The sequence below is a fragment of the Lissotriton helveticus genome, chromosome 1_1 (assembly GCF_964261635.1).
Source record: "Lissotriton helveticus chromosome 1_1, aLisHel1.1, whole genome shotgun sequence".
NCBI lineage: Eukaryota > Metazoa > Chordata > Amphibia > Caudata > Salamandridae > Lissotriton > Lissotriton helveticus.
The window spans coordinates 54317703-54345292 of record NC_136057.1 but is presented as its reverse complement, the minus strand read 5'-3'; the positions used below and the strand labels follow the sequence as shown (position 1 = coordinate 54345292).

At 46.7% G+C, this 27590-nt stretch overlaps 1 protein-coding gene across 1 annotated transcript in view; it reads left to right on the top strand.

The window, feature by feature from the left end:
- Positions 1 to 25111, top strand: part of LOC144767420 (uncharacterized) — a 76692-nt gene extending 51581 nt beyond the window's left edge. Inside the window, exon 3 of the mRNA XM_078650863.1 lies at positions 22598 to 25111. Coding sequence (XP_078506989.1) covers positions 22598 to 23865 — 1268 coding nt within the window. The 3' untranslated portion in view covers positions 23866 to 25111. The remainder of the gene's footprint in view (positions 1 to 22597) is intronic.
- Positions 25112 to 27590: the final 2479 nt, after the last annotated feature.

Here is a 27590-nt window from a genome sequence, read left to right as displayed (position 1 = left end):
ATCCCAACCCTACTCTCCAATTGCTAAGTGGTTCCCAAATTCGGATTCCCATCTGTCTTTTTTTCCTGCCTTTCCTTGCATAGATATGTTTTCTAAATTATATGCTGCTAACAAATTAGACAACCATATTTGCAACCCTGGAGGATTCTTATCTAGCCAAGCCCTGGCGATACAAAGCCTGTACGCTGCCATGGCTATAAAGATAAATTCCCTCTGTGGGATACCATCTTCTGGAACAATTCCTAACAAAATATGTACAGGTCTAAGACTAATCTTAAATTTTAGAGCGGCCTCAAAGAACATCTCTATATCTTTTAGAAGGGTATGCAGCTGCGGACATAGTGCGAACATATGGATTATATCCGCTTCACCTGAGTTACACCTCGGGCATGTAATACCTGTAGTTCCACCCCATTTCGCTATCCTGGCCGGGGTATAATAAAGTGAGTAGAGGGTTTTATAGTGTTGCGACTGCAGTGATGCAGAACATAAAATTGTCCTTCCTAACTCCAACGAATCCTGAAACCATCCTAAATCGCCCTCTAACTTCTCTGCCCATTTCTCATTGTGTTTTTCAATATCATCCTGCTTTGTAACCGTGAGACTGGCATAAAAACATCGAATCGAGCAATCCCCCCCTAGCCTTATTTTCTCAATGATCTCGATTGTATTAAAGCCCACCTGCCCCCCATGCTTATTTTCCAGATAGCTCCTTATCTGTAAATACTTAAAAAAATCCTGCCTATCCAATCCGTACTTGTCCCTTAGATCTGAAAATAGTAGAAATCCCTCCGAATTCCTAACATCTCCAATCTGAGCAATTCCCTTCACCGCCCATCTTTCCATTGTCCTATCCCCAAATATCTCTACCGGAAAAGACCTATTTTTAAACAACTTTGTATACCGGTTAAATCTCCCTATGCCCATTTTTTTCATAAAAGCGCTCCATACCTTAACTCCTGCCTCGACTGTCTTAAACCTGGTTCTTTTATAATAACCATACTCTATACATTTTAGAAAACAATTTTCCACTTCCTCCCCCAGAACGGCAGCATAAATTCTCGAGGAGCAATCTGTTATCCTTTGATTAACCCCACCTCCCCCTATAAGTCCTTGCATATACTGAATTGCTGCAGCCCAGTAATATAATCTGAAGTCCGGTGCCCCCCATCCACCTCTTTCTCTCGGTAATGTCATGAACCTATAAGCCCTACGAGTCTTACCCTGTGCCCAAATAAATCTATTAAGGATACCTTCCAACATATTAAACCATTTCGCTTAAAAAAAAAGTGGAATTGCCCTAAAATGATACAAAAATTTAGGTAATATAAGCATCTTGATTATGTTCGTACAACCCATTAGGGAGAGATGAAGGTTATTTAACCGTTCCAAATCCAATTTTACGCTAGCCATCAGTGGGACCATATTATTCTGCACGACGGCTTCAACATCCGCCGATATTGCCACTCCCAGATACACAGCTGAGACCACAACTCTTGGATCCGTTCTCCCTTGAACATGTTGGTTACAAATTATCTGGGTCTTAGATTTGTTCAAGCTGTAGCCTGAAACCTGGCCAAAATTCTGAGCCTCTATCTCCACCTCCCTAATAGCACCCTCCGGGCTAGATGTTAAAATGGCCACATCGTCTGCGTAAGCCAGTGTTTTTGCTTCACATCCATTCAAACATAACCTGGGGATCCCTTGGTTACTTTCCAGTTTACGCAGACAAGGATCTAGATATAGCACAAATAATAGGGGAGATGATGGGCAGCCCTGTCTGGTTCCTCTTTCTATTTTAACAACTGCTGAATGCCCTCTGTTAACCCTTATTCTAGCCGATGGATTTTTATATAGGGTTTGCGTTGCTGTAATAAACCCTTCCCCTATTCCACTCCACCTCAGGTTACCCCACAGATACTCCCAGGAGACCCTATTGAATGCCTTCTCGGCATCTAGAAATAGTGCCGCCATAGGTTCCCCCAGGATACCGGCTGCATCAAACATTGTGATCACCTGCCTGATGTGCTGTGTTGTCCCTTTACCCGGTATAAACCCATGTTGTGAACCGATTACTAACCCCTCAATTACCCCTGCAAGTCTCTTGGCTAGTATTTTCGAGTAAATTTTAACATCGGCATTCATAAGGGTGATTGGTCTACAAGAGCCAGGCTGATTTGGTGGCTTCCCTTTTTTAAGAATCACAACTATATCTGCCCCCCCCCATGAGTCAGGAATTGCCTCTCCAAGTTGTGCTTGCCTCATCATATTAAACATATCTGCACCTATTACTCCCTGAAATGTTTTTATAAAATTCCACCGGCAGTTGGTCTGGACCTGCGGCTTTACCTGATGGTAAGGTGCTTAAGGCCCATAAAAATTTCTCCTCCTTAAACGGTGCTTCTAGTTCCTCTTTACATTCCGGAGTAATACGCGATGGTGTGACACCCCTTAAATATCCCTCGATCTCTGTGTGGCCTCCCCGCCTGTCCGCCTGATACAGGGATACATAAAACTGCCTAAAGACTTCTCTTACCCCCTCAACCCCTACCACCCTATGTCCATGGTTATCCATGATCTCTGAGATATCTGCTGCTGCGAGCTTCTGCCTAGTTCGTACCGCCAGCAAATGCCCAACCTTTTCACTGAGCTCATATACCCCTTCCTTTTTAATTAAAAAGTTCTCTGCTGCCTTCTTAGATATATGCTCTGTAGCTGCCGCTTTAAGGGAGACAATTCTGAGTAGATGTGTTTCTAATGACAGCCGTTGTCGAATAGCTATCCCCAACTCCTCCTCAGCTTCCATCAGTTTCTGGTTTATTCCCTCTATCCTAGCCTTCTCTTTTTTTTGTGCTGAGAATACATAACTCATCGTTTCCCCTCGGTTACTGGCCTTGAATGTATCCCAGACCACCCCGGGGGTAGCTGATCCTCTGTTAATATCCAGGAAATCCCTAATCCAGCCTTCCATATACTCCCTATATCCCTCATCCTTAAGAAGAGCCCTCTCGAAAGTCCATTGTCTTTCCTTCCTCTGAGCTTGGCCTATTACAACAGTTAGAACTAAAGGACTATGATCAGATACCACACGGGGATGCTTTTCCATCTTTGCCCCTTTCAGCAACGACCCTGATACCAAAAAGTAGTCTAGTCTGACCAATACTCTGTGGGGAGCAGAGTAAAATGTGCTACCATCTCTGTTTGGATGGATCTTAACCCAGGGATCAACCAGAGAGTTATGGGTAACCAGATCGGATAAAGCTCTATGCACTCTCCTTTTCCTTCCTGTATAATGTCCTCCCACCTGTGTGAATGTACTTTTAGTATTGTGTATGTTGAAATCCCCACATATAACTATTGGCTCTACCCAGTGTGCCAATTCTAAATCCAGGTATTGAGGGATCTCTGGATCATCTTCCGTAGATCCGTAGACCGTAGCAAGGGTAAATTTCTCCCCCTTAAAGGTTAACTCTAAAATCACCCATCGACCACCTTCATCCTCCTTTTTCCTGGTCACCACAACATCTCCAGTCCTCCCCAGTATGGCCACCCCCTTATTCCTAGAGTCTTGCTTAGAGTTTGCAAGAAGAACAAATCCCAATTGTCCCAACAAATAACTTTTAGATACCTCAATATGGGTCTCTTGCAAACATACTAAATCCAGACGAAGAGTTTTCAACAGTGCCGCCACCCTAATCCTTTTATTTACATCATTTAATCCGCAGATATTTATAGTAGCAATCCTACAACACATTAAGTTTTTATAATCATTCCTCCCCGGGCTGCATTCCCTTCAATTTCAAATAATGTCCAACCCCACATGTTATTGCCCGACTTGTGGCCATCTCTTGATTGCGCATATTGTGTCCTCATGACCCAATGCTGTATTTGCTGCTCCACTTGTAGACTACTCTGACCTTTCTTGTGCTGAGCCAACCAGTATGACCCAATTCCAGTCAACAGTTTCTCCCCTCCTTGACCCCCTAACATCCCATGTCCCCCTCTGCCCCCCCTTCCTGACCCGCCCTCCTCCCCCCCCTTACAGGCAAATAGGTCAAGTAGACCTATGTGTGGTTGCTACAGTGTGTGGAAGTCGCTAACATCCCCCTCTGCTCCCCCCCAAAAATTAAAGAACCTTAAAATCCCTGTGCTCTCCCTGTGGTCTTAATACTCGTATCCTGACATCCTGTTTCTTATCCCTTGGCCCTTAGTCACTATGGCCAGATAGGCTTTTCATTTTTAACCTCCTTTCTGTGACTTGAGTTGCTCCAGAAACTTTTGAGCTTTAATTTCTGACCAGAACATTTCTACATTTTCCCTTGTCACCACTTTTAATCTTGCTGGGAATAAGAGGTAAGCCCAAGATCCTATTTCTTGAAGTGGCTTTATAAGCTGCCTGAGCCTCCACCTCCTCTCCACGGTAGCATGACAAAAGTCTGGCCTGGCAAAAAAAGTGGTGCCCTCAAATGATCGTCTGTTCTCTGGCCTTGCCTTTTCCATAATCTCTTCTCTAAGAAGATAATTTCCAACGTATATTAGGATTGCTCTCGGAAGAGGTGGTTTGCCTGTCTGACCACCTCCTCTCTGCCCTTTCCTAAGATTGAAGGGAAACCTATGCGCCCGCTGTATCTCCCTTTCACATTGCCAATCTGATTCTGGGAAGGCCCCGCGGAGCAAATGTACGACAAATTTTAAAGTATTCTGGCCCTCTGTCCCTTCTTCCACTCCCAAGAGACGAATGTTATTCCGCCGCTGGCGGTTTTCAAACTCCTCCATCTTCCAAAGCATATCATCGGACATTTTTTCCTGGTTAACTTTAAACTCTTGCCATGCTCCCATATCATCCTCCAGCCTTCCTGTTCTCTCTTCAACTTCAGTGACCCTATTTGCCATACCCTCATACATTTTATTTACTTTCTTCAGCGTGTTATGGATCTTTTTGGTGGCATGTCTGGCTCTTCGGCTTTCGGCCCTGGCCTCCCCCTGAATCTGTTTTAGCGTATTAGTTATTGCATCCAGAGGGGCCTGTAGTTGAGATGGAACAGACTCCTCGTAGGTCTGTGATGTGGCCGAGTAGTCCCAAGCCAGTTTTTTACCCCCAGTAGTAGGAGATCCTAAGCCCGGGTTCTGATGTTTCCCTTTAGTCCATCTTTTCTTCTGCGTACTTTCTTTACCGGAAAGACTAGAGTCCGATATTGAGCCAACCTCCTCCTCCTCTGTCCCAGACTCACTTGTGGCCGTGAAATCCATGTCCTCTTCTACAGAGTAGAAGCACTCCCCCTCTACTGAGCCTCCCTCTGCGCCACCCTCTGCGCCCCCCTCCACTTCTCCGTACCTGGGGACCAAAGACTCTTTGCTATTCAGACTAGTTTTGCTGCCCCATGAGCCCCCGGCCTTCAGCTCAGCTTCAACCTGCATGAGGGCATCCAGCATGTCCATGTTCCCTGGTTTGCTGGCCCCCACATCCTCACTTGTGCTGTTCACGAGTACTCCTTCACTGGATAAGCCAGGAGTCTTACCGGAGTTTCTGAGAGTCTTGGATGTTTCAGGAAGCAGCACAGTCTTGCTTAACCCCAATGGTGTGCCTGGGAGCTCTTCACCTCCAGCGCCGCAGCCGTAGCCGCCATCACCGCTGCCTCCCTCGCCTCCAAGCAATTCTGGAGCCGTGTGCATGCGTTGCCTAGCAACGTCCGGATCTGTGTTTGCGTCCACGTCGGGTTCCACAACAGCGTCCTCGCGGGCGCCCTCCGTGCGGGAGAGGCTCTGCCCGCTTTTCGGTGTGAATGCCTCGGTAAGAGTGGGCTGACGGAGGGCGACGAGGGCGGCTACATCCTTGCCTCGCGGCTGCCCCCCGCCTTCTGTTTTACTGCGGGCGATGCCGCTGCCGGTACTTTGTCCGCGGGCAGCTCGCTCTTTGCCGGCGCCTTGCCTCGGACTTCTACCTTTTTCCCTTTCATCACAGGGACCGGAGCAGTAGCTTTCCGCTGGTGTAGCCTCCTTCCTTGTGGCTTCTGGATGCTGCTTGCTGGTGTTGCCAAAGTTGTCGATGGCATTACTATCCGGCGAGGGGTTCGTCTTCTCTTTGTCCTTCTCTGATCGCTGAGGACGCGGAGGCATGCTATGAACCCTCGCCCTCCGGACGATGGCAAGAACACGGGAGAATCCAAGTCTCTTCTCAGCTCCTATACAAAGAAGCCTAAAATTAAATCTCTTGAAGATGGCTTTCGTCAGAACCTCATAGCAGCGAAGGCTCTCTGTAACCAGGTGCTTAAACATCAATGGGGGATTCACGACCTCAGGTAAGAGCCATCAAAAAAAAAAACCTGGGAGATACAGATGGGAGAGGTTGAGTAGCGACTGTTCACCACAGCCTGTCGGCAGCCATCTTGCCCCTTCGCAACTCCTCTCGTACTTTCCTTGTGAGCAAATGGGAAATGGCTGGTTATTATGTTTTCCTAAGCAGCAGGATGCGGCCTGGTTACGAGGGAACAAGTTGTGTGTGTGCTGTCGAAGGCTCCAATTATTTTGCAAGACTGTAATCCCAAAGCAGGCATTAGGCTAACCGTTATCCCACAGCAGGCCACATTTCACCCCTGGCCCCGGCTTCCTGTGACCGTGGCGCAGCAAGGAGACATCATCGTGGCGTTTTATCACTTTGAAAATATCTATCATAAAATATTACTACGTTGGTTTCATAGTTCTTTCTTAGTCTGGGTGCCCTTTGTGTATGTTTTGGCATTTCCATCGAGCTGTTTTGGTTGAGTATGGTTAGATTTGGTAATCGTTTTATTTAGTGATATAATGTTTTTGCTGTTTAATATGAAAGTAAAATGTGTTTGGTCCTTCCTATGCAAGCATTTTATTGTGTTTTACGCATGTGTTTAGGTGCGCCAAAAGAGTTCAACATTTTTCATTGAGCTCTAGGGTCAATGTCCATAGCCCAGCCCATGCCAGCCTTTGTTTCCTAGCAGTACCATTATTTGGGTAAATGGTTCTAATGTGATTGTGTGTGTGTGTGTGTGTGTGTGAGGCTGTGCTATTTTTATCTCTATATGTCGAACCACGTTGCAGATGTAGGGTTAGCTAATGTCCCTGACAGGCTGATGCCTTTCATACTTGTGTTTCATACTTGAAAGGTTTCAACACAGGCTGTTCAGTCAACAGGTTGTCAGTTTACCCTTTACCTTGAAGGTGCCGAGTTTGACGTACAGTTGGACATAATAAAGTCATCAAAGACTCAGTTCTTTGAAAACTCCATGATTTCTTAGATAAATTAGTATTTAAGCAAGGGGAAGTCCCTAGCTGCTGAAGGCGGGTTTTTCCAAGAAATCGTTGTGGATTCTCGGAACTAGTGGACGTAGCCATGCCGTATTTGGGCTGCATAGGCTAAGTCTAAATATGGTTATGATTTCTATGCCTTTTATAAGGATAGGGTAATTTATGCCTATATATGGGCATGAATCGGGAAAATTACAGTAGGGTTCTAGAGTCATATACAACACAAGAATAGATCCCTTGGTATGAGTTTGTTTATTGCAGTGTTGGGTGAGATCGTTCGCTTCCAGGAGGGTGGATAGGGCTTGTACTGTTGGATCATCGGCATTGTTCAAGTGCAGATTCAGGTCTCCTAGTAGAACGTCTGCGCTGCCTTTAAGGTAGTTTTGCGTTAATAGGTTTGTTTAGTCCTCAAAGATTTGCCATTTTTCACCATGAGGGTGATAGATGACATGAATTTTGATAGAGTTGGGGCCTTTGGACGAGAGTTGAACTCCTACATATTCAAAGGTAGGGTATTTCGTGTTGAGGAATGGAGTTAAGCGCAGATAGTTTTTGTGTATAATGGTTAATCCACCGCCAATACGATCTTAGCGTTCGTACGGATGATTGAGAAGCCCTGTGGGTTGAGGAAATTGATTAAAGAGGATGAGTGGTCATTCAGCCGGGTTTCAGTTGGAAAGCAGAATTCAATTTTGTGTCCTAGGATGGTTTAGGCTATTTGAGTGGCATGATTAACTGCTGACTGACAGTTTAGTAACATGCAGCAACGCGTAGGTAGTGATCTTGGACCAGGCTGACAGGGTTGGATGGTTGTTATTTGGGTAGGCCGCCTGGCAGGGCGAGTGGTGTTCAGGGTTCTACTCGTGCCAAGGATGACCGGGATCTGGCGGCGACAAGGCTTGCTCGGGGCATTGTCATACGTGTTGCTCAGCATTTCAGCTTCCCGTAGCGTGATTTCAGTCGTGGTGCATCTATGTTTGAGTTGGTGATGGATATAGGGGAGAGTTTATCTAGGGGTAAAGGATAGGGGATCAGAGTGTATGTTTGTGGAAGGATCAGTGTTCGCTATAGATGCGCGAAGCTGGGGCAGGAAGTAGGTAATCTTTGCGTTCTTATGAGATTTCATTCAGAATAGTGTTGATTGTGAGTTCAAGCTGGGCTGTTGTAGGGATCAGTTGAGTGGCGTTTGGGTCAGTGGTAGGAAGTGGAGTGCGATGGAGCTCGGCTGAGTTCGGGCGGAGGCTAATGCAGGAGCGGTGGGGCCAGGTGGGGGGATTCAATAGACGAAAAGGAGGGGGAAATGATTTATTTAATTTTCCCTTGTCGTCGTCTGTCGCATTCCCCCTGCCCCCCACTGCTCTTACCTGCACAGGCCACTCCTGGGCTAATGTAGTATCCACCCTGCTGTGGTTGGAGGACTGAGAGAATTCCGGTGGGATAGATAAGTCAAGCTGGGCAGTGGAGGTGTGCCATGCAGAGGGGGCAAGTAGTTTTGGTATCGAAACAGAAGCTTCAGGGCTTCTGGGGATCAGAGATGCTGTAGGGGAGGTAGAGGTGGGGGCAGTGCAAGGGGGTTTGGGAGTAGAAGGTTCAGCTAGTAGATGAGGGCGTTAATGGGAGAGGGTGGAGGGGTGGTGGTGGGAGCAAATGGCATGGCGGCGCAGAGAGCTGGAAAGTGGTAAATAGATCATTTTGTTCAGTGGCTTGGATTAGGATGTTCCCATTTCTGTATATAGTTATGAACCGATCTCCGCTAAAGTTCTGGGATAGGGATATAGTTTATTTAGATCCATAACGGACATTGGTAGCATTAGTTACATGAAGGTGTTGAATGATGTTTTCTCTCCTTTTGGCGGGTTTCGTAGTGTAGAAGATGAAGTCCAATTTAAGACTTCCGTGTGTTGGATTGTACAAGATGTCTGTTATTAGTGTCTCTGGGTGTTCTTTAAGCATTTTGTGTTTGTACTTTTTAGCAGCATGTTTGGAGAGGTTTTGCAGAAATGAGTTGGGGGCGTATCGTTCCACGCTCCCGAAGTTGAAGTGATACTCAGAAGTTGTTTCTGGGGATTACCAAAGTTAGACTTTGGTAATCCCCAGAAACGGTTGGTGGGCACTTCTTTGGAAGAGTGGGATGCGAGTGTCAGAGGCGTGTGAAAAAGGTCACCAAGGCGATCTGGTAGGATCCCTTTGAGGAAAAGGGGGCCTTGAATGCCGAAAAGCACCTGTGGGCCTGTTGATGTCACTGGGTTCTTTGTGGTCATGGTATCTTGGAGCTAGAGGTTGTGATGGAGTTTATTGGTCAGTCTGCAGAAACGTCCTTTATATTCGAGGGCAAATATACAAGTTATACACCCACATCATAGGTAGTATATCAATATCAGCATAGACTCGTAGACCTCACAAGGGATGGGTCACTGCTATAGGCACATGGTAGGATAGGAAGCAGCATCAACTTGAGATAACAGTATATGCACAAGATAATATTGGAATAAGATGGGCAAAACAATGACCATGTAGGCTAAGAATAACAGTGTCGATATAAAGACACAGTATACTCGCAAGAGAACATCTTGCACTTTAGCATTGTAGAACTCCGTTGAGAGTTCATTTTAATGGTGAGATATGTTGGGAGGGATCAATAGGTGTCATTGATGTAAATTGGCTCAGACACTATAATTTTGTGGGACTTTGTTGAGAGTTGTTTTTATTGGCATGAAGTATTAGAAGGGACAGTGGGTGGCACTGAGACCTTTTTTATTCTTTTGCGGTCTGGAGTCCAATATTTATACCTGGCGCCCACTAGTAGGAGTTTCTAGAGGCTTCCACCGCCATGACAAGCCAGGCATCTGATTCCTCCTTGCCCTGGGTCCGGCTTGTCTGGAGTCACAAAAGACCAGTGATAACTCTTTTGTGAGAGTGCTCATGCAGAGCCTTTGTAATGTGCAATTGTGATAAGTGACAGCTGGTCCCCCTCGTTAATTTAAAGAGGCCTATCCTGCCAACACCTCGCTTCTAAATGACCAGAGGAATACCGAAGCACTCAGCGAAGTCCAATGGCCATGCCTTGTGGCCCGTAAAGAAGTACTGCAGGATCAGAGATGTTTGTTGTGATTTATTGTTTCCACAATTATTCACCTTTCTTGCGTCTGAGACGTAAAATCCATTACAGACAGGCAGCTGTCACGTGTTTTGTCATAGAGACTTTTTCAAGGCTGCAAGAGGATATGGAAAGTATCTTACACAATTGTAACAATGACTCAGGGATAAGAAATGCAGCTATTAAGTCACCACCACCAGATAGAACAAGAAGAACACCGTTGTGATCCTGAAGGATACCCTGTGAAGAGCCAAGAGCTGGTTTTTGCAACTTGCTGTAAAATCATACTACTCCCCGGATAAAGTCATTGTTAGCCAAAACAACAGTAATCAAATCTATTAGCATTCCAGAATGCTCAAGTAGAGTGGCGTCTCCGATTTAAAAAAAATGCTGTTTGGCGGCAATACCCCCAGACTTGGAGATACTAGTATATAATACACAGAAGTCCAAGGTAACCAGTATGTTTCTGTCAGTCTACTCACATTTTTTTCTCATTGCTTCTTCAACCCTACCCCCTTTCTGCTGCATACACCAGAAGCAACACTACAAACAACCCCCTCTCCTTTCGCCGCTTCAGCCGTGCTGCTTAAGGTTTATTTTGTAACTTTAAAGCTGAGTGCAGCACTCGCTCTTTCCTAGACTCCACCCACTTTTCATCTGTGTTGGACTTGGCCCTTTTGGCAGGTTCGCCCCCGAACTTTTTGCCTTAAGCTCTGACATGGTGGTATTGATTTTAGACCTCTGTGCACTTTAGCACTGTGGCCCAGTGTAGAGTGCCTGCGCTCTCTGACTGCTGTGGTGAGATTGGCCTGCCCTCCCACAGGAATGCGTGGGGGATGTGTGTGTCCATGGTAATTCCTGGTATGAGAGGAGTGCAGGGTCGAGTTTATTAGGTATGAACTTGTGAGAATAAATGCTGCGCAATGGTGTGCACAGATTTATGGTGAGTGGTGGAGAAATGCCACTTTTAGAAGTTGGCATTGCTGTGTGTCTGCCTGCCTGATTTGAATTGCATGTCTGGCTTGTGAGTGGCATACGCTGGATGGTGCGAGTGGCTCCAGGAGACAGGGTGAGTCAGCCCAGTAATGAATAGAGAGATCTGCATGCAGATGGGAGGTAGGAGTTGCACCTGGGACCTGAATAGGGCTGTGCCTTCCCTCCACAATGCTGGCTCCGCCTCCTGTGGTGCGTCTGATCACTGGACCCCCACCTAACAATAGGGAAGAGGAGCCTGGTAAACAGAGTGCTCCAAAACCAATTGCATCTGGTTTCCCATGTCCAATGCTTTTAACACAAAGGAAATTTTCCAATAAATGTAGGGGCTGTGACCCCATGACGTGTTATGCTTGTTCTGGGAGGACACTCTGCCAGGAGGAACCGCCGCTGCGTGCTGGCCTGCCTCGCTGCACTTTGCTGGGGTCTCCCCTGCACCAAGGACTCTCTTATTCCTGCCTTTTTGAGGACTTTTGAGGCCTTGCGCCTCGTGAGTGCTGTATTTTGATTGCCTAAGGGAAGAGGACTAGGCTCTGCTGCTGTGTGAGGCTGTTAGGGAATCCCGGTGTGTGGGATTCCCCCTGAGCTCCTTATTGAAGCAGGAGCCCACCTTGCATTTGTGTGTGCTGCCGGCAGGTGCCCACCCCGCAATCATCTTTATTGAAAGAGTGGGTGCCCACCTCGCACTGCCGCTGTTTCCACGGATTAGTACTTTTTTTAAAACGAAGCGGGAGCCCACGCCGCCGGTTCTGGCCCCCCGCATGAGGCTGCCGCCGTCGGTGCTAGTGGCATTTTCTCCGCTGCACTGCAGAAGCGGTCAGCTGCAACGTTTTGGACCCTTCTCCAGTCTAATCTCCAAGGAGATTCCTGTGCTCTTCCCCGTGTTGGCAAGATTTTGTTACAGTTGTCCCGCGTGACAGTGGTCAACTGCAACATTTGGGGCAGAGTTTATTTTCAGAGTCCGAGGGCGGGACTACCATGTGCACAGTGCCCGTCCTCATTGCTTGTGGGGCATTGTTTTGGGCGCCAGAGGCACAGTGAGTGCCAGGACTGCCGGTGCATTCCCACAGCTCCCCTGCGAAGCGCAGGCAGCTGCAATGTTTGGGCCCATTTATTTTGTTAGAGTCCCAGTGGGGGACAGAGGGTGCCAGTGCCCATCTTTTTGGATTTCACAGCTGCCCAGCAAGTAGAGGGCAGCTGCCAGGTTTAGGCCAGCACTCCTTTGAGGGCATCTCTGAATAAGGCAGGAGTGAGATGCACTCCTCTGCCCAGCGCAATTGCACACTGCGAATTCCGCTGCATTGGTAGCAACCTGACATTTGAAACATAGGGCATTAGAGCCCCTGAGAAGGCCAGTTGGCCAGGGGGACTAATAGGTTTGTAGGGCGCCAGGCCCTAAGGTGATTTATGAGTATGAGGTCTATCCTAATGTGTTTATGCCTAAGGAGATAGTGTAAAGTGTGTTTGCCCAAAGTGATGCAGAGATAATGTGTTTATTACAGGTGACAATGCTGAGGTCATTATGGTACCAGTAGTTATTGGTTGTTTCATTACTTGTGTTTTACTTACCTGTTCTGATGGTTATGACCAGGGCCCCAGGGCCCGATTGGCCTGGTCCTGTATATAATCCCCTGTGAATATTGCCTAGTGCCAGTTGGCACAGTGTATATTATGTGATTATGTTTCGAATGTGTTTATGACAATACAAAGGCTATTTTTATATAACCTTGTTTGGAGTTCCTTTTGTGGTGTGCCTAGGGTGTTGCTGCTGTGTATGTGTGTGTTGAGCAAACGCTTTACAGATTGCCTCCGGGATAAGCCTGACTGCTCGTGCCAAGCTACCAAGGGGGTGAACAGGGGTTATCTTTGGCGTGTAACTCCCTTGCCCTGACTAGAGTGGTGGTCTCTGCCTGGCTTTGGCGCAAGCCTTAGCCAACCAGAGATCCCATTTCTTACATTGGTGGTCAGCGGTGAGGATAGGACTTGTGTTTGCACAGTACCACAGCGACAACTGGTTGCACTACAAACCCTGCATTTACATAATCACGTGTTTGGGAATTATTGTTTCCGAGTTTTATTTTATTTTTTTCTCCTAAACGTGTCGTTTTTGAATTACGTACCCCTGTTGCAGCTCTTGCACCTAGGTCTCCTGTGTTGCTCGTGTCTCTGAGCGTCCTGCCAAAATGGAGTCTGCCTTTAATTTCTATGGTCTGTTTAGATACTGTATGTGGAAGTTTGTGGGGTTCTGTGAGGAGAGAGACATAGCAGTGAGTGGGTCAGACACCACGTCAAAACTTCAGAAAAACCTGATCCAATGGAAAAAGGACGAATGGGAACGTGAGCACAATGAAGAGATGAGGGCCCTGGCCGCACCCAAGAGGATGGTGGGTCTGAGGGGGGCCCTGTGGAGTTTGAAGGGGAGGAAGAAAATGACAGGACCGGGACGCAAGTAGATAGTGAGGACCCCATAGATAGGGAGTCTCTAGCTGGGTCCAGTGTCAGGGGCAGTGCCCCATCCCTTTCCCTATCCCCAGAGGAATGGCTAGATAAGAGGGAAGAACGGGAGCATCAGCTGGCTGTGGAGAAGCTCAAAAGGGTCTTAGCGCAGGAGAAGATGGCGGAGGCTGAGAGGGCCTTTGCCAGGGAGAAATTAGCTCTGGAGGGTAGATTATCCCCTAAGTGCAGTTGTGGTTGTCTGGATTCACCAGTGAGGGTGGGGTCCAGTGGTGGCAGAAATATGGAGTCCAGTGCAGGAAGTCCCATTCCCAGTCCCCAAAGTATGGTACCTTGTTCCCAAGAAGAGGAGTACAGGTTGAAGTTCAGGGGCAGGAAGAAACTTTCTCACCAGTCTTGTGGGGAGTTTGCGGATGAATGTTATGATGCACTGGTTGATTGGGTGACGGTTAACCCGGAACATGATTTTTAGGGACTGATCAATATGGTTATCCAAGAGCACATGCTCAGTCATTGTTTGTCGGGGTTGTGCCAACACCTGTTGGAGTGTGAATCCTTTAATCCCTGGGAACTTGCACAGGAGGCACCCTTCTGGGTAAGTGCCCGAAGTTATGCCAAAGCATTGGAGAGTGATTCCAAAAGTAGCGGCTTGGGTATCTTCCCGTCCTGTGTGGGGGAAGAGGTTCAGTGTAGCCCAGCTAGGTCCCAGTGTAGTGGGAGGGGAGTAGGGGCTCACGTCCTGTCTCAGTGGAGTAGGAGTGAGTGTGGGACTGTGTGTCCCCAGGTGCCCGAAACCCAGTCTCAGGGACTGGAGGGTTCCCTAAGGGAACACCAGTTTGAGGGCCTAGGCTGTACTAGGAAGCCATTTGAGGGGGATCTCCTAGTGTTAGGAGACCCTGGAGCATCTGTAAATGGAGCACCAGTGGTTCTGGTGTCTGGTAGTACCGCTCCAGTCCGGATTGAGGGGTGAGAGGGGCATGTGTTCCCCAGTGAAAGAACCAGTGGGTCAGGGGCCAGCCAGAAGGACTGAGTCACCATTGAACGGCAATGGTGACACCACTTCTGTCCTGGGGGATCTTTGCGTGCTGTCAGATGAACAGGGGTCGGAGATCTGCGCCAGGCAGACTTTCACACGACACATGAGTCATGTGTTACCCTCATGGGTTGAGGCTGTGTGCGCCCCCAGAAGTCCTGGCGTACCAGGCAAGTATTCAATGGCAGGGGTTGGTCTCTTGGTTGGGAGGACAGGTTCAGGATCTGCCTGACCTGGAGAGAGGGACATCTGTAACCAGTGTCTTGACCAGTTTGGCTTTCAGGGGTACCGCTCCAGTTGGGAGGATGCAGAACTCTGGAAGGAGGTGCAGAGGGAGGGAGCCCTCGTCTCTGACCGTGGTGCAACCTGAGGGTTTAGACCCTAGGTTGGGAGACCAGTTGCTGGAGAGAGGTCCTGAACTGGTGGGAGAGTTGTGTTCTGGAGGGGCCTCTCAAAGGAGGAGAGTGCTGAACCCTAGGAGGAGAGATATGGGGGAAGAGAGCCTCGCCCATGACTTCTGGTCAACCTGAGGATGCGGACCCTAGTCTGGAGGATCAGTGGCAGTCTAGAACTGCCCTTATGAGGGGAAGAGTGGAGCATGGGTACTATATGCCATGGGTAACTACCCCCACTCTGTGGATGGGCAAGGACCAGTGGCATCTGGGTGGCCTAGGGCCTGCTCCTGGCACGGACAGCTAGGAAGTACCAGTGGGGTAGCCTAGTTGGTCCTGAGAGCTTTTACAAAGGGTACCACATGGGTTCACAGTGGCGTAGAACAGGAGGGTGTCCTAAGGCCAACAGAAACAAATTCAGCAATAATAGGAAGGGTGAAGGCACCAGTTTGGGGGTGACCCTGTAGAGAGGGCAATGTCTAACAAATTCAATAGCTGTTTTCTTCAGTGCAACTAACAAGCTTTTTCTTGCAGTAGTAGCATCGATCCTTCATGAGTGACATCCAAGGTATATCATCGGTAAGGACGTAAGCGCTGGAGAGATGAGTTAAAGGCCAGTGTAGAACGTTGAGTTCTGACGTACACGCAGTGTAATCAAGATGTGTTCAACTACTCTCCATGTGTGGCTTGGTTATTGGTGAGTACCTGGGCTGGAAGGAAGCTATAACTGGTGACAAGATAGGGGATACGAAGCCCGTACACTAAAAGCGCTCTTCCAGAGTTTGCCGTGGTCAAGCACACTGCTCGTGCGTGCCACTTGTGCCTCAGTTGAAGTGCAGAATCGATGCTGGCACTGGTAGAGTCTCAGCACAGTGCCAGCCTGCATAAAATGCTTAAAGATAAAGACAGCGATACTGAAAGTCTACATGTCGCTGGACATGAACTGAACGAAACAGCTTCTAATAAAATATATGGCTATATTACGCAAATTAATACATTTACGCTATGTGGAGTAAGAAAACTAAAGGTGGACAAGGAAAGCACGCAGAAATAGTTCAGTTTACATTACACTGAAATTCACATGCTATGAAGCAGAGATTAACCAGGTGTTTGTGAAGAAACATTTAAGCACAAAATCGACCAGTGTTATCTGCTTTCATGTACTTGTAGTGTACAAAGATGTATCTCCTTCTCTAAACCATCAACAAATCATTGTCACAACATGCTGGAGAGCAGTCCCAGAAAGCGGGTTGGGTTGGGTTTGCTGAGTTTCCCCAGACAAAGCAGCCCACCACCAAAGCTGCTGCATAAGGGGCCCAGAACAACTCCTTAGACAGCCATACCATACAGAGCTCCGATGGAGAGCCAGGACGAGATCCAAGCTCCAAAAGTCATTAAGGCTGACCCCGAAGCCAGCACATCACGAGGCGCTAGAGAAGCTCTCTCTGATCAAGTTCCACAGGAAGTGCCTGAGAGAGCACTACTGTCCTCCAATGTATACACGGCTGCTGCATTCTTAAAACCACCAACTGTGTTTGATATTGCAAAAAAACTGAATATTGGCGATAGATGGATGGATATAGACTTTTGAAGATTTCATAGATGCAATAGATGAAAAAGAGTATGAAGTATCTTGAGAAACATGGCCGGTGAAGGAGTGAAAGAAACCATGAAAAAGAATTAACAAGAAGGTGAAAAGACATTTGATCAAATCGAAAAGGCATTTTATGTCAAGTTTAAGCCAGTGCCAAATGTGAATTATAAAAGATACATATTCAGCCAAGATTGCCAGAGACCAGGTAAGACCATTGATGAGTTTGTTGAAAGACTGGATGTTTGGTAACGCACTGTAAATTGAATTAATTTATGATGAGGAGACTACCCTCCAAGGAGTAATCAATGGATGTCTGTCGTATGCATTTCAACGACGAATGCTGATGGAAACTGAGCTTGTATCAAGTCCTCAAGGCTGCTTGCGCTGACAAGCGTGCCTATCGCCAAGTGACTGACATGTAAGCCGTAGGCGCCCAAAGTGCGTCGGTCATGAGCACGAAAAGTAAGCCACGGAACAAGGCCGAGGGACACAATGTCCTGTCTCCACAGAAAAAGAAAACGTGTTACAGATATGGACTGTCATTTCCACACAAAGGTAAATGTCCCGCCATTGGACAGATATGCATAGACAGTGGTAATGCGAATCATTTTGTGACGACTTGCAACGCGAAGAGAAAAGTAAGTGTGTTGCAGCGTGAAGATAAAATGGCCGACCAAACGCTACATCAGTGACATTCGACGTACTAAGGCTAAGCGGTCACACCAATTGAAGCAAATCAACGCCTAATGAAATTGATCATCGTCTAAATCATTGAGAAAGAATTCCTCTATGTCTGTTTACAATGAAAGGGACAATGACAATTGTGCAATATTGATGTTTACTTCAAAAAGGCATGCACATATGGGGCTAGTCGAATGTGAGAAAAAATCCAAAGTGAAGACAATTCAACATGAAGACAGCTGTGCGTCAATAAATATTATGCCGCTGGAGATTAATCTCAAATTATCTCCGGTACCACAACTTACGAATTCAAAGACTAAAGTATACTCATGGGCTGCCTCAACGCCCTTCAAAAGTCAAAAAAAAATTTGTAGCCACGATGAAACATAAGAAAACTGTGGTGAATGCGCCGATTCATGTAATTCAAGGAACAGCTTAGTGTTTGCTGAGTTTCCATAGTGCTGCTGATATGGGACTGAAATTAGTGAACTACACTATGAATGCTCATCGTGAAATTGTAAGTCAATTTCCTTCATTATTTAATGGGTCGGGAAAAGTCAAACAATGAAAGTAAGGTTACACATAAATGAGAATTTTCATCAAAGACACAGACGAGTTGCGTTTCTTGCAAGAAGCTGTTGAAAAGGAACTTCATTTTTTACTGATACGTGGCATCATTGAACTCTCCAGTGGTCCGACACCATGGCTTTCTCCCATTGTAACAGTGCCTAAAAGAGACAGGGAAGGACCTGTACGCATAAGTGTTGACATGCGTCAGGCCAACAAGGCAACTGAGCGAGAGAAACCTCACAGTCCGCACATTGGTGATATAATAACTCCATTGAATGGCGCAGAGTTCTTCTCTCGACTCAACCTAAATAAAGGATCTTACCAATTGGAACTTGAAGAAAAATCCAAATACGTTGCAACCTTTTCTGCGCATATTGGTTTGTTTTGCTAAAAGCGATTGAGTTGTGGTATATCCTCTGCTGCAGAACTTTTCCAAGACGTCATTTGACTTATCATATAGCCTGTAGTAAATGCATTTAACCATAGTGATATATTGGTATTGTGGGCTTGCACAGTAAGAGCATTACAAAACTCTCATGCAAGTATGTCATTTGCTGAATGATCCAGCCTTAACTCTGAATGCTGACAAATGTGAATTCCACCAGAAAAGCTTTACATTTTTCAGCCATGTCTTTTGTGATGGGGGTATGAAACCTGATCCATCTAGAGTACAAGCATTGTCTACTGCCAATCCCCCACAAGGCTTTTCTATCTTACCATTATTTCTTGGAACGGTCAATTACTGTTCTAGGTACATGCAAGACTTTGCTATGGTCATTGCACCAGAACTAACCAAAAAGTATGTGTCCTTTCATCGGTCACATGAGTGTTAGAAGAATGGATGAATTTAAGTTTATATAGCGTGTAGCTACCCTGAGGCCTCCTAGCGCTTATGGACCGAGCGGCAGAGGAACAGCAATGTTAGAGCGATCCCTTGAAGAGATGGGTTTTCAGGAGCTTGCGGAAGGCCAACAGAGCATCCAAAAAATCAAGCTAGCCATTGAGAGCGCCATTGAAATGCCGGACTTTGATCTCAAACTCCATACAGAGGTTGTAGTTGATGCTAGCCCTGTCGGGTTAGGCGCGATCCTTGCACAGCACAAGGGACCTCGAAATTCCCCGAGTCATATTGTGGTACATGCCAATAAGAGTCTGCAACAAACTGAACGTGCATACTGGCACCCTGAGAAAGAAAGTTTGGCACTGGTTTGGGCTTGTGAATAATTTCCATGTGTTTGTGTATGGAAAGCCCTTCACATTAGTGGCTGATCACCAAGCATTGTTGATGGTATTTGGCAATCCCACAGCAAAAATGCCTCCTAGAATTGAGCGCCGGGGTTTGAGGTCACAAGAATTACAACGAAACGATTCTTTATCGTCCAGGGAAAGATCAGAAACTTGCTGATTATGCCCTGGTACCCCATCTAAGACAGTGGAGGATTACATCAAATTTATTGTGAAATCGAGCACACCAACTACCATGTCTTTAGAGCAAATTGCCACTGCCACAAGCCAAGGTAGTGGCATGTCAAGATTAAAACTTGTGAAACCAGTATTCTAGACCTCTCACTAATGACAGCGAGTATATGAAGTTCAGAAATGTGAGATGAACTTTCAGTAACGCAGGAAGGCCTCATTCTGCAAGGTACACAGATTGTTATTCACCAAAGTCTCTGACATCAAGTAGTTGAATTTGCCCAAGAGGGAGATCGAGGAATAGTTGCCACTAAGAGAGCTGTCCGTGATCAAGTCTGGTTTCCGTATCTTGACAAAAGGGTCAAAAAAGATTTGAAGACTTGTCACATATTCAACTGTCTTTCATCTCAAGTTAGTCAGCAACCTTTGATTATGTCAGAATTGCCACATCATGCTTGGGAGAGAATTGCTATTGATTTTTTTATGGCCCTCTGGATAATGGCCATCATCTTCTAGTTATTGTTGATCAATACACCCATTTTCCATTGGTAGAAGACCTTTCATCCACTACACATGAGCAGGGTTATTCAAAACCTAGATGGCATCTTTGCGAAATGACTTGTAGCTGCAATCTTAAAATCTGACAACGACCCACCTTAATAGTCGAGAATTCACAAAGTTCTAAATCACCTCAATATAAAGCATCAAAAAAGCACTCCCCTTTGACCCCAGGCCAACGGTCTGGTAGAACGCCTCATGAGTACTCTAAAGAAAGCTGTTCAGCATTCTCTATTGGGGAAGCTCGACCTCGAAGGTGTTTTGAACACTATTCTTTGAGGTTAGCGTTTGACCCCCTCACTCAACCACAGAGGAAACCCCTGCAACTATCATGTTTGGAAGAGTTATGACAACCAAGCTTTCCCAATGGGGGGGGGCTGGGTGTGACAGGGGATACATCTGCATTCACCTGCACGCTGATAGTCTTCTTGGGCTGGGAGAGAGGTGATTCACACTTACATTTGAATAGGTTGTGTCCTGCCCGCACTCAAAAGGCTGATTTCCCCCCTACTGATCGTCTGGAGCCAGGAATGGGCTGCAAGGGACTGTTGCACACTTCTGAGGGTTCCTTTGAAGTCACCTGTTCATGAAAGACATTTTTGAGTATATGTACTGGAGCTCTGATCCCATGTTTTTAGACGCTGCTTGGGACTTGAGGCCAGACACTGTTGGCTCTACAAACTGCTCATTGCCATGAGAACTGCTGTGCAGCCAGGAGCAACCTCCATTTTGACTAACTGCCTTGTTGTGTTGACCTGCTGCTGCTGGGCTGCAGGAGGGACTGCCAATTTGCAACCTAACTGTATGTGCTGTCTGCTGCCTGCCACCTCCTTTTGTGCCCCTAAGTGCTTTCCAAGTGGTTGTTTGCTTGCCCCCTGTTCTCTCGAGATCTCAGGGCCATCAAAGACCTTGTTGCCTCTTTTCTCCAAGACTTCTGCTGGGTGAGCCCATTTTACAAGGGCTAGCATGTCGCCAGTGCTCCCTTTTGCACCAAGGTAAAACTTTGTGCATTACAGGACAGTGCACCATGGGCCTACAGTGCAGCCTCTGACCAGGGGAGTGCCTTTGTGCATTCTAGGGAAGTGCTCCATGTTTTACAAACCAGCACGTGGTGAGCGTTTTTTCTGCAGTGAGAACAGTGTTGTTTCACCTGGAGGCGTTACCAGTGAAACAAACACGTCCTTGAGCCAGCGTGCTCACTGCAGCTGCATTGGATTGTGAACCTCACCCCGGAGTCTGGCAAGATATCACCACCGCCAGATACCACCAAGAACAAACTAGTGCGGTCCCTCTGGCGGTGAGACTCGAGGAACAGCCCCCTGAAGACTTGTACTGCTCTGAGGTAGTACAGTGGAGCGTCTAAGGCTGCAGAGCTACAGGAGCTGCACAAAGCCTTCAAGGCAGGCCTTTTGACGACATGTTGTTCTGTAACATGTGGCGGGCCAGCATTCTGAGGCTCATTCCAGCCAGCCTCACCCTCTGATTTTAACGCATATACTGCACAAAGCTCTCAACGTCTGGTCCCACTCCCGAGACATGACAACGTTGTTAGCAAGTTACAGATGCCCTGAGGACAGTGACCCTGCACCCACAAAGGTACTGTGAGGCGGGTTGGGTCCAAAAGAGTGGTAAAGCCGCCCTGCACTCCTTCACGGGTTGCTTGGTTTCCCTTGGGCAAAGAGACGCGATTCAAGCGGCTCTGGCGGGCTCCACACTCGCAAGAGCGTGAGGGGCATTTCTTGTTCTGCATTGTCTCTGCTCTGGAGATGACCGCAAGAATGGTGCAAGGCTGTCCATAGAGGAGAACTGCTGGAAGACTCAAGCTCAATTACTGTTTAGCGTTTAGTAGGTACTCCTGCGCCGTACGTTTGGCTTCTAAATGCAATCACTTCAAACACGTTCACTACAGTTACCTTATGAAGTGTAATCGGAGCGCAGGTGCGCAGTGACCTATGTTTTCATATTAATTTGTGTTTTTCTCTGTCAAACCTGCATTATTTGCACGAACGGTGTGATTTAAGTCCTTTTGGTCTTGTTTGATGTACAATATAGAATCTATTTTTACATAATCCTGCGTGGATTCCCTTTTGTGGTTTACTCACTGTGTGCTGCGCTAGTGTGTTACACAAATGCTCTGCACATTGCCTCTTTAAACTATCCTGACTGCTCTGCGCCAAACTACCAGAGGGTGAGTGCAGGTTATCTCGGGTGTGTATCTGGCTTACCCTGAAAAGAGTGGTGGATTCTGCCTGGCTTAGGTGCCTACCCTAGCCAACCAGAAACCCCATGTCCAACAGTGGTTCTTGTGAATCACTTGATTTCCCAGCATGCTCCTGCTGCAGGACCAGGTCAACACACTTTATAATGGAGGACTAGCCACCATTTGTGTCTCAAAGGGAAGTGTGACTCTTTTTCCTAGAACATACATGTTTTTCCCTGAATTGTAACTTCACTTCTCCATATTATATCAATGCAGCTTTTTCAAAAAATATTTTCTTCATGTAATTTTCAATGTTTTTTCTATTTTGCAGCACAACAATCACATCTAGAAAGTATGAATGGGAAAGAAAGCCATAAAGGTTCCGGAGGAAAGATGAATTTTACTCAAAATATCTACTTAAAAAAACGGCGCAGAATGCACATGAGGGAGAGACGCTTTTCTTGTAATGTGTGTGACAAAGGATTTATCAATGAGACACTTCTTGTGAGGCACAAAAAAGGACACACCAGCCTCGGGCCCTATCCCTGCGAAACATGTAAAAAGTGTTTCACTCAAAAGGCAACTTTTTTACAGCATCAAAGAACACACACTGGAGAGAGGCCGTATCACTGCACTGTGTGTTCCAAGCGCTTTGCTTATAAGAAAGTTCTTGTACGGCATCAAAGTGTACACACAGAAGAGATGCCTCATCAAAGCGTACTCACAAGAGAGAGGCCTCATCAAAGCGTACACACTGGAGAGAGGCCTTATCACTGTACTGTATGTGCAAAGAGCTTCACTCGAAAGAAAATTCTTCTTCAGCATCAAAGCATACACACAGGAGAAAAGCCTTATTCCTGCACCATGTGTGAGAAGAGCTTCAATCAAAAGGCAAATCTACTTCGGCACCAAAGAAAACACACAGGGGAGAAACCTTATCATTGCAATGTGTGTTCAAAGTGCTTTTCTCAGAAGGCAAACCTTGTTCGGCATCAAAGAACACACACCAGAGAGGCACCTTATCACTGCACTGTGTGTTCAAAGCGCTTTTCTCAGAAGGCGACCCTTGTACTGCATCAAAGAACACACACCGGAGAGAGACCATATCACTGCACTGTGTGTTCAAAGTGCTTTTCTCAGAAGGGAAACCTTGTACTGCATCAAAGAACACACACCCGAGATAGACCTTATCACTGCACTGTGTGTTCAAAGCGCTTTTCTCGTAAGGCGACCCTTGTGCTGCATCAAAGAACACACACAGGAGAGAAGCCGTATCACTGCACTGTGTGTTCAAAGCGCTTTGCTTATAAGGGAAGCCTTGTACATCATCAAAGAACACACAGTGAAGAGAGGCCTTATCACTGCTCTGTATGTGCCAAGAGTTTCACTCGAAAGAAAATCCTTCAGGAGCATCAACACATACACACAGGAGAAAAGCCTTTTTGCTGCACTGTGCGCGAGAAGAGCTTCATTCAAAAGTCAAATCTACGAACGCACCAACTAATACACACCGGAGAGAGACCTTATCACTGCACTGTGTGCTCAAAGCGCTTTTCCCAGAATGGAGGCCTTGTACGGCATCAAAGCGTACACACATGAGAGAAGCCTTTTCACTGCACTGTATAGCGCACAACTACCCAAAGGCCTCTCGGCACTTGTACGAATACCGCTGAGGAACCCTTCCTGGCCTTTCCCTGTGAAGTGCCCATTCCTGGGCACCCCCATGGTAAAGCCAGGCATTCTAGCGTTGTTGGGGCCGTTGTGGAGATTAAGCAAGCTATTGCCCAGAGTTGCAGAGTGGGACTCATGATTAGAATAGGCACCGAGGCGAGATTCATCAGGTCCGAGGAAATTGAGCCCAAGACCCGCCGAGGCGGAAATTGAACCCTGGTCCCGGGCCCGACTTCTGCATCAGGGTCTGCTGCTCTAACCATTGAGCCACGCTTCTCCATGTTTCGGAGAGAGAGGCTGCAGGGCTTTACAGGCAGCTGTGGCTCTCTGGGCGTGATCTGTGCCTTGCAGATTAATTTATTTTAAAAGGCCATGGTCTAATTAGCATTGTTCGGTATTTAAGGGCATGATGTACGGCATACTGATGTTTAAGTCCCAGCTAAAAGTGTTCAAAGGGCTCAGTGCATAATGGTATGCCTGTAGTAAACTTATTTAGAAAAGTCATTTCTGACCCTGCCGCAAGCATGCTTAGTCATATGTGCCCCCAGTGAGGCAGCATCATTAAGATGAGTCATTTTCCCCGCCTAGACCTGGGCTCTGTAATTGCAGCTCTGGTCACCTGTGAAGCGTGATTGTAAGCAGCCATACAAGAATGTAAGGGGATATGATCGGTAACCAATCACATCCTCGTGTACTTTCTTTATACATGTGCTGGGTCTTTCTCACTACTAGTTGATTCTCTTGTACCAACAGAATATAGGATTCATTTACCACCTCTCTAACGCATTACATGAGGGCACAGCCTCAACGCTCTCACACCGTCTTACAAAACACACACTAAACTACTACTTACACGTCACAACAACTTTTAGCTCACAGCTAGGGCTCTCAGTACAGCCCCCGATTTGCAGATGCCAAAGTCCCAACAAACCGAAACCTATTGCCCCTCTGCAGCGCACAGAGGTACTCTCCTCTCGGAACGGACTTGCTTCCCTCTTCAGCCCAGGTTCCGCTCTCTCTTTGTGGTGCGTGATCACCGTTAGAGCTGCAGAAAGAAACGTGGGCTCTTTTACCTTCCCATCATACCTTTTACCACATATGTTTAAGAGTTAATTGTTGAACTGTGTTTATTGCAGATGTATGGACCTCTTTTCCTAAATAAATCCTGCTGTATCTTGCATTGCAATGGGTTCGAGTCAGCATTCTGTGCATTTAAGATCTTCTCCAAAGGCGCACATTTATTTTTATGTTACTCTGTAAGCTCTACAGCGCTCAGACTTCGGTATTGAAGAGTGCTGCCGCAACTAACTGGAAAGCAGCTAACCCACTGAGCAGCCCCTTATCTATGAGTGCGGCCAGGTATAACTTGATTTACCTCTTCTAAGGAGTAAGTATTGTCTCCAGACTGATTTTTTAATTTATTTTTTTCATCCCAGCCCTTTTTTGCTTTCCTCATTTGAAGAATGCAAAATATAAAAAGACTTAGGGCAGGATGTACTAGCATCAGGAATAACGATTTCCTATTTGTGATTCTCTATGAGTCGCAATTTGGAAATCGGAATTCCTAATGTATGAAACTCTTTTGAGTTTCATTAGCGATTGCTAGTGAGTGACAAATAGACCTACCTCATGCATATTAGTGAGGTAGGTCGCAAGTGAGGTAGGTCGCAATTTGAGACCCATTAGGAATCACAACCATCACAGAGATGGCAGCCTGCTGAGGTCAGCAGACCACCATGTCTATTATTGGTTTTTAATAAAGCAGTCTGTTTTTTGTTTTGTTTTTTAAATGCAGCCCATTTTCCTTAAAGGATAATAGGATGCATTTAAAAAGAAAAAAAAAAGCATTTTCTTTTAATTTTTTAAGAGTAGACAGTGGGGTCCGTGGGACAGCCGCCTGCCCTTAAAAATATTTGTTTTCCATTCTTCAAAGGCACTCTACCTATTTGCAAATGGGTTACCACCTCCTTCAGGGAGTCAGTAAAATTTGACCTTAATTTGGTCGCAAAACTTTCATACAGCCCATTCAGATTCAGTAATTGGAAGAAATGCCGTAAACACGCCCCTTTTAAATACCAAATCGCAAACACTAATTGCAAGTATGTAGCGTGTTACTGAATCACAATTTGTATTTGGTGCATTTGTAAAAGCATTTTTGTGGTTGGGCGTTTCCGACTGCAAAAATGCTTTGTACAAGTGGCCCCTAATGATTTACTCCCCCAGCTGGAGAACTAGCCAATAGGGCACTACACTAATGGTGCAGTGCCAGCTTTCCACGTGTGCAGCAACAGCAGTGGCATGAGCACAGGCACTTAGGATTTTTAAAACAAACAAATTAATCACTGCAAGCATTCATTTATTTGTGCTCCTCATGATTGAAGATATCTCTTTCAGCCTTGGGTTTGGAGATAATATTTTGTTTGAAGTCCATGTTTGTGTTTTCCCAGCGGACGGCAGATGCCCCTGCTGTTCTTGGGCCATTCATCACACACTCCTGCTTGTGCTTGTTGACTCTTCATGCTTCTGTGCACTTTACCATTGGTACAGCAGGTGCAGTGGCACTGGGGCCCAGGACTTTGAGGGGCCCGTTGACCCTGTAAATGACTGTATATTAGCAGCCCAACAACAGTCAAATTGGTGATTTTTTTTTCTTGCACCTGAGCTCATGGCATCCAGGTCTTTCCAAAAATATGCATAAGCCCGAGCTGGGTGTTCCTGCTAGTACTGATGGGGGGGCTGTACTTTTTGGAAGTAGAATCGATTTCTCAGGACCATGCTCAGATAAGATGATCATTATTACGAGTCACTGCAGTGCCGACGCCTGAGCAGCAGCGAACCCTTCGTCTACCTCTTCTTGGTTCATGGTGGACTTCTTTCGACCTAAAATAAGTTTCCTGTATGTTTAATTTACAATAGAGATCTAAAAGAAACACGTTAGTGTTAGATTCCGTACCTTAGAATTACCCCCAGGTGTCAGACTGGATCCGGAAAGTTTTCGTCAGAAGTACCCCTGCGCGTCAGTAGGCGTTGTCTGCGGCTCCACGTCTGTCGTCGGCGTCGTGATCCCCGGGATGACGTCGCTGGAGTACGAGACGCCGCCCTCGCGTGCTGACGTCAGTTCTTTTTTCCGCGCCAGCAAGCAAAGATCCTGGAAGAGCTAGTAGCCTTAATCATCTTTTTACTAACTTTTTAGTCGACTTCGACTCCTGGTGCCGGTAGGGATGACCCGTTTCAAGCCGTGTCACTGACTGATGACGGTTACCGACCACCGCCGCCAGTGTCGCTACTGTCTAGGGGCAGACCACGACGACAAGTCATGCCCGACTGTCGGGCCTTGACTTCAAAAGCTAGACGGGCGCGGTCCCGCAAGCTTCTTGAGATCCGACATTCGGCTCTGCGCCGCTCGAGGTCCCGGTCGAGGAGGAAGTCGAGGGACCGGTCGTGGAGCCACAGCTATCACCGCTCCTCGGGATCAAAGTCCTTGCACTCAGGTAAGTCGAGGCACTCCAAGAAGGAGTCAAAGAAGCGACATCGCTCTTCTGACTCCCCTTGCCGGTCGCGCGACTAGGCCTGGGCGTAGTTTGCATAGCAGCACTACACGTAGCTTCTTGTAGTATACTTTGAACTTCACATAGTACATGTAGTCTGCGTAG